We start from the raw sequence: 8,242 nt of genomic DNA on the forward strand, positions 1-8,242 counted from the left end.
CACTTGAGTAACGTCAAGTCTTGAGTTCAATGCGGTAAAGTACACTATTAGAGTAATTGCAAGTACTCATAATTATTTCTTTCATCCCAAGATAAAAAGTACTTGGAACCATAATGGTATAAAGGAATAGGATGAGTTTTGCTCTTAATAGACATATAACAAGTATATTATTGCTGAAGTATTTAATTATGGGATACTTTTAATAGAGTCTACCTATATGAGTGTGAACTGAGGTCGGTTCTTAGAGTTAAGATTTTACTCTTAGAGCACTCATGAAAGGATACAAGATACAAGGTCATGTAGTATACTAAATGTGTCATATGTAATATAACATCTAAATGATACCGAAATTTTATGTGTCATCAGTGCACGCTTGTTCATATGAGTTAAATGGTTCAAATCTTGTCTACCATTTTAAATTCGGATAAGTGAATACCAGTATACCACTGGTTACTAGGTAAAGGTTCAAATCGCAAGATACCTCTACTGAAAGCATAAAACTTCCAGAATAATAGGATTGAAAAGAAATTTTGAAAATGGTGGGGGATTGTGAGATATATTTTTAAAATATGTGAAAAGCTATTTTGAAGAGTTACATCTCTTCATAGAGTTGTGACTTAATCAAAAGTTATGCCTGTTAAAAGGTTGCATCTATTTGAATAGTTATGTCTGTTGAAAGATTATAACTATTTGAAAAGTTGTGTCTGTTTAGTATGTAGCTGCATGTACTCCGTCTTTATAAATTTCCCTCATTTCATTATTGCTAGTGAATCCATCTCAACACTTTCTTTATGCGCAAAAGAAAGAATAAAGAATATTATTCTGTAAATTATCATTTAGTGTAAGGCTTGACTGTGTGAGTGCATAAACAAGTCAAGTGTTCTTCATTGTATCCTACAGGAAATTCGCCAGTAACTCATTTTGCACACTATTGTATATTGGTGGGGGCGAATTAAGCCTAAAGGAAAGTGTGTGTAACACACGCCTTGAAGAATTGCGCTATTTGATTCACTATCCCCTTCTCTCTTAACTCACAATTTGTAGTCTCTTTCATATCCATATGGAGAAGAGAAGAGAAGAAAAGAAAAGATAGGGGTTACTACTATCGAGAAGAGAATAATAATTAAATTTGGGAATTAAAATTTTTAATTTTGATTTAGGAACCAAATTGCTCCATAAAAGTTTACTAATCCACGTCAGCTAGACGTTACCTGCCAACGTGTCACAGAGGAGTCCAGATAAACTTTTCGGTGGTGCCAGATGGACAGAATGTGCGGAAAGGACAAATTTGAGTCCCGAAATACAACTTCAGGAACAAATATGGATAACTTTTAAGTTCAAGGACTACTATGAGGATCGAGTACAACTTCAGAGACTACTTTGAAGCGTATCTCAACCAAGATCTACACGAGTAAGTGTATTCGACTTGTTATATGACATGGATATTATTATGATCTGGATTCGATCCGATTTGAACAGCAAAAAAGGGTTTTCAACTGCATTAATGTGTATATCTATAAACTCATCTATTATTTAAAATGGAAGATAATAATTCTTCCTTAAACATATAAGAACTACTCAGTATTCACTATTATAGGTGGAAAAGATCTAAAATGATAGTCAAATCATTATTCTTATTATATAAATATTCTATCATATACAAGTATTTTTTAACTTTAATTCATAAAATTTATTTAAATTTTTACGAACTTAAACATTAGAATCTTTTATAAATATTACTCTCTAAAATTCAGACGGCTTTACCTCATTAAAAAAGACATCAAATTTTTCATTAGAAAAAATTTTAACCTCATGTCTATATCCAAATCACACCAATTATAGGTAATTTTCAAAACAGGTAATGTACTAAATTTCGATTAGTTAGTTAGGTTGTTATAGATTCAATTCCCTTTGTAGAGACCATTATAATTATGCTTTCATGTATATGAGGCATGTTGTGAGAGATATGTGATATCATACAATTCACTTAAGACAATTTATTCTCACTGACCTCTCTTCTCCATCCGTTTTCTCTATTTCTATCTCTATGTCTTATTTTTTGTAAAATTTAAAAACTTCAATGTAATAATTTTTTTTTTAAATAAAAACATCTTATACGAAATTTTTTAATAACCTATTTAAACATATACTTATTTTTTTATAAATACAAAAATTAACCACTAATATATTTTATTATCATATTTTTATTATAAATATAAAATTTAATTTGATTATATTGTTTAAAAATACAAATATGAGTTGTTCCATCATATTTTTATGTAGATGACTGATTTCTTAAATGAGAAATCATAATAAATTGCTAAAATAATACACTAAGTATAAAACTATCAAATTTTAAAAATAAAAATATTTGGTTTTTCTAATGATGCTTCTAAAAAACTACACTAAAATTTAATTTCTAAAGTAATATTTAGTTATTTTATCATTTTTTTAATTTTTGTTGAGCATTTTTATCATTTTGATTTTTTAAAAGTATTTTTGTCACCTCTTAAATCTTTCTAAGACATTTTTTTAGTTTATTTATTCTCCATCTAATGGTCAGAATCCACTTGTTATAATATATATTTCTGATATAATTTTTAACCAAAATAGTTACTACAAAAAAGACAATTATTTAAATATTAAAATTTACAAATTTTAAATAAATAATATTCTTAAATAGGTAATATAATTTTTTTATCTCAACAAATATTTTTAAAAAATCATTAATAATTTTATTTTTATCTAAAAATTTAAATTTCAGTTTGCTAATGAACTAGTTGGTTAATATTAATTTATTATCAGTATTTATTAATTTTTTATTGGGTTAATTTTAATAATAATCAAATTTAATAAGATAATTATTACTGTATCATAAATTTATTAAAAAAATTTTAAGATAAAATTCAACAAAATTATTTACATTTTGTTATAAGGACAAATATAAATATATAATATAAGAAAGTTCAACATGTAACAATGAACAAATACGTATATTTATGTGTTGAGCTATTTTGGAGAGTTTTCGACTACAAGAGATTTTGGAAGGAACCAATAAAATAAAAATAATATAAAATGAGAAAATCCGACATTTAATTTAAAATTGAGGCATAAAATTAACGGATTTTTTATTTATAAAGTATAACCTATTTATTTCTATTTCTCTTCGATTTGAGATTAATTCTTTATACTACTCACATTCACTACTTAATAATTTTCGCTTTATGTGTGAGCATTGAGCAAAGATTAATCATGAGTTCTGATACAACTTATTGATACACTATAATTGTTGGGGTGTGTCTATATAAAATTATAAATAATCAATAACAAATGTGGATAAAAATTGGGATTATAATTTGAAAATTTAGATACAACTAAATATGTGTAAACTATATAGCAATCTAAATCCCAACAAACTTTTAATAACTAAAAAGAAAATTCTTTTAAAAAAGAATAATCCACAATAAAAGAATTTCTCAGTTCCAAAATGTTAGGCGACTAACATTTTTCTCTTGTATTTGTCTTGTATTTGAGCCAACATTAATTAGCTGACTCTAATTTTTTTAACTAAAAATGTTAATCGCCCAACATTCTCCTCAATTGTAACCTCAACCTATGGCATTACATCATTGGTTGTAGGTCCTCTGTTCCTCGTAATTTTGCATATTTCCCACACCAAGAAAAAAAAAAAGAAAAAGGTTTAAAAGAATAAACAAATTTGGAAAACCCAATAATGATACATACTAAATACATGGATGAACCATTCCAACCAATTCTTTCATGCCTAGCACACTTTTTTCTCAAACCCAATTGTAACATCATCTACACATCCTGATCCAAATCATCATCATAATCTAATCTCACTTAGCCTTTGAAACAAGACTTTGTTGTCAGCTTCATCATATTCATATCATAATTAAGAAGATCAATTCATATATTAATTAATCTCCCCCATTATATATATTATTATTAATTAAGATCAATTTCACCACTCTCCTTCACCTCTTGGATTCTATCCACAGCTTCTTTGACATCCAATCTCTTTTCAACATCAGCTTCACAACAAGCCAATGCAATCCTTAATAGCTTTGCCATCTCAACCTCATTTTCTTTGCTTGCACTCATTTCTTTATCAAAAACCTCACTACTCCACTCTTCAGGAACAACTGAATCAACCCAATTTGCTAAGCTCAATTCACTCCCTCTCCCTTGTTGCAAGAAATTTGCTGGGAATTTTCCAGTTAGAATCTCCAAGATTAAGATCCCAAGGCTCCAAACATCAGTCTTCTTTGTAACTCTGCCTTGTTGCAAATACTCTGGTGACTTGTAAATTACCATAATGTCTGATGCAAGCTCTTGATTAATCACTGGCACTAGGCCATAATCTGTTAGGACTGGTTCATAGTTTTCATTTAGAAGAACATTTGATGATTTTAGATGTCCATGTGGTGCTATTAGACTTGGCATCTCTTTGTATAGATATTCAAGACCTTTTGATATGCCTTTCACTATCTTTAATCTTGTTGGCCAATCAAGGCTTGGTTGCCCCAATGCTTGGTGTCCTGAAATTTTTTTTTTTCAATAAATAAATAACTATTCTATATACAATCATGCTGCTACGTGTACAAAAAAAAAAAAAAAAAAAAAAGCAAACAGTCACCAAACTAAATTAGTCATTCATATAGCATACATGTTAAAATATAAAATATATTTTAAAAATAAACTAATTAACACATGTATTTATACGCATAATAATTGATTTGGTTGCTGATCTTCTATATGCATATAGCATTTTTATTCTATATAATAAAAATGAAGTGGTGCATAAACATTTCGGTCAAATCAATTAATGATTTGGTGAAAATCTTTTCTATATAGAATATAGTATTATTTTTTACAATGAAAGATTTAAAGAATTAACAATTCTAACAATAAAAAATTTAAACAAATTCAATACTCATCAAACATAAATTGAGTTAGTTTAATAAAACTATCAAATAACCTACCAATATTTTATAGTTTTATCGAACTAATCAATCTAATCTTTCATAGTTAGAATTCTAGGCGCATAAATATTTCGTAGTTAAAAATGGTAGTTTACTTGGCAAGGAACATACCGTGAAGGCGAACAGCCAAGCTGCCATTAGGAACAAAATCAGTAATCAAGAGCTTCTCTTCCCTTCTGTAGTAGTAAGCTACCAAAGGAAGCAAATTAGGATGACTCAACATCCCAATCCTTCTCATGTGTTCTTGAAATTCTTCTTTATTGCAATTGTTCATCTGCTTGAATCTTTTCACAACCACCATTGGTCCACTTAACAAAGAAGCCTTATAGGATGAACTGTAACAACCACTGCCCAAAATCTCAGCAGAGGCCTTCAAAAGATCTTGCATATCAAACTCTTCCCTGTCATCCTCCCTCTTCACAAATGACAACCTCATGCTATGTTTCTTGCTTCCACGGGAAGATCCAGTTGACCTTAAAGACCTACAGTTGTTAATCCAGAAAATTTTTATATAATCATATACATAATGTATGATTCGCACAATATGTATAATAATATTTTTATATATTGCTAATAAAATGAGTACATATTTTGTAATGATCAATAATTATTTAAAAAATAACATTTTTAATTATGCTTTTTGATATTTGGTCCTTATTACTATGTTGAGAAAAAAATATGTGTCAATAAAAATATTAACAAAAAATGTTTATCTTTTGACAATTATTTATGGTAGAAGAATGTTTTTCAATATTTTTATCTACATAACTATTAATTATTATTATTATTATTATTTTTTTGTTTGTTTGTATAATTAATGAGGGTAAACAAAAACTCTGTAATGGATTTTTAGAGAAATAATATTTACATTTTTTTATAGTATAAAACAAATTTTTATCTTCTCCTTTTTTTATATTATTACTTTAATACTAAAAGTGAAAAGACACATATTACGCAATTTAATTTTATTTAATGATTGTTTTTGTTGTGGATAAAAAAAAAAAGAATAAATCTGAGTTAAAACCTGTGGCTACCACCATCATCGGAAAGATCTCCTACTTTCTTGTGGAAGCTTGACGGTATTGATGGACTCTCGAATGAAGAAGAAGGTTCTCTACGTTGTTGTCTCTGTTTTTTCCTGTGAAGAAGGAGTACTATCACTGCTGCAATCACAAATATTGCCACCGCAGCAAATATAGCAAGCACTATTATGCTCGCTAATGATGTCTTATTCGACGGACATTTGTTATGTAATGGCGCTCCACATAGCTTTTTGTTACCTGAATATACACATCAATAATCAATACTTTCATAATGTGTTCCGCCAAAAATAAAATACTTGTATAATGTAACTCAGATATTAAATATAATCACTCATGTAAGGAAGTATTAATACGAAAATGATAATTAAAATATTAACACATATTATAATTATGTCAGCTTATATTTATAAATGAATTCATGTTTACATGAGTAGTATTTTTAAAGTTATACTACATATATATTAAAATCAGTCACTAATATAAAATATATAATGAAATATAAATACACATTTAAAATAAATTAAACGACACATATATTTATACACAAATATATTGATAATTAATTTTGGTGATTAATTTTAACATACAAATGACTTTTTTATAAAATTTAAAATTAAACAAAACTTTTTTTCATGGTTAAAAACTATTAAATAATTTGATATAATTAAATTAGAATTTAATAATTACTAATTAGCAACCAATTTATATAAAAACAATTGAATGGGAGTTTTTACGAAACAAAGAATAAATTATAAGGATGTGGCGTATGAGGCGATTATTATTTTTGGGGAAAAAATGTTACCGGCGAAAGATGCACGAGGAAACTTGGTCAAATCGGAAGGTATTTGTCCCTGTAATTTATTATCAGCGAGGCTCATTGATCTCAATGTCGGTGGCATACTCGGAATATTTCCACTGAATTGGTTTCCCTCCAACCTCAGCTCTCTAAGCCTTGGCATTGTGGATAACGAACTTGGCAACGGACCACTAAACTTGTTATTGGACAAGTAAATCTTCTTCAGCCATTGCAAACCGGCGAAGGCATCGGTCGGAATCTCGCCGGAGAAATGGTTATCGGAAAGATAGATCGCCTTCAATCCCGGCAATTTGTTGAGCTCCGGCCACGAGCCTTCAAGATTATTGTGCATGAGACTGAGTGTCCTCAGATATGGTAGACCCTTCAAGGCGTCCACATCGATGGATCCTTTGATCCCCATCCTCTCGAGCTTTATCCCCCATGTGTTCCCGTTATAGCACAAAATGTGAGGCCAATTCGCCTTCGCTCCGTTACATGGAGGCGTTGTTGAATTCCATGACGATAAGGCGTCGTTGTTTATCTGAAGGGACTCCTTGAACTTGAGGAGGAGGTCGGTGTCGGAGGCGCCGACGGCCACGCTGTGCATCATGAGGATGGCGACGGCGGCGGAGACGAGGATGAGTGCCATAGTGGAAGGGGTTGGCACACGCACAAGGAGAGGTGCCGCGTGCACGCCCTTGGGAAAGGGCTCTTTGGTAATTTAAAATCCAGAAATACGGAGAGAAAGAGAAGAGAATGTGCTAGGGATGAAGAAAGAAACGGCTTGGCTGTTGCTGATTTTGGTCAAGAAAACAAGAGAATGAGAAACGCAAGGACACGGTAACGAAATTAAGAAACAACGCTAAGAATAGTTCGTAGCAGAAGTTGCTTCTTAATTAAACAAGGAGAAGTAACAGTAATAATAACTTAATAAGTAATAATAATAATGATCATGATAATAATTATTTTATTTTTCTTTTTCTTGTTCGTTTTATTTGTTTGTTATTTTCAATATATCTTATGTGTTTGTTGAATTCAACATCAGAAATATACGCCCAGCCTTTGAAATGTACATATGCATGTTGCATGCCTATTCTCGAGCCCTTTCATTTGGTTGACTTTATGTTGACCTCTGCATCCATAATAATTATATGCTTTCATTTATATTTTCTTATTATATAATATTCACTTGAAATATCTTTTAGCTGTGATTTGTTTGCAAGTAAAAAAATATTATGTGCACTAAAAATAATTATTAATTTAATTAATATATATTTATGTATAAATATTAAAAATATTATTCGTACATTAAAATTAGTTACTAAGATTAATCACTAATATATTTGTATATAAATACATGTGTAGTTTAATTTATTTTCAATGTGTATTTATATTTT

At 29.3% G+C, this 8,242-nt stretch overlaps 1 protein-coding gene across 1 annotated transcript; it reads right to left on the reverse strand.

The window, feature by feature from the left end:
- Positions 1-3,699: 3,699 nt before the first annotated feature.
- Positions 3,700-7,667, reverse strand: LOC112751363 (pollen receptor-like kinase 1). Its single transcript, XM_025800468.3, has 4 exons — positions 6,852-7,667; positions 6,031-6,286; positions 5,118-5,488; positions 3,700-4,562 (listed from the first exon to the last, which is right to left on the reverse strand). The coding sequence occupies exons 1-4, from the start codon at positions 7,492-7,494 to the stop codon at positions 3,970-3,972; spliced, it is 1,863 nt and encodes a 620-aa protein (XP_025656253.1). The 5' UTR covers positions 7,495-7,667; the 3' UTR covers positions 3,700-3,969.
- Between the last annotated feature and the right edge of the window lie 575 nt (positions 7,668-8,242).

Source organism: Arachis hypogaea, chromosome 15, assembly GCF_003086295.3.
Source record: "Arachis hypogaea cultivar Tifrunner chromosome 15, arahy.Tifrunner.gnm2.J5K5, whole genome shotgun sequence".
NCBI classification, from domain to species: Eukaryota; Viridiplantae; Streptophyta; class Magnoliopsida; order Fabales; family Fabaceae; genus Arachis; species Arachis hypogaea.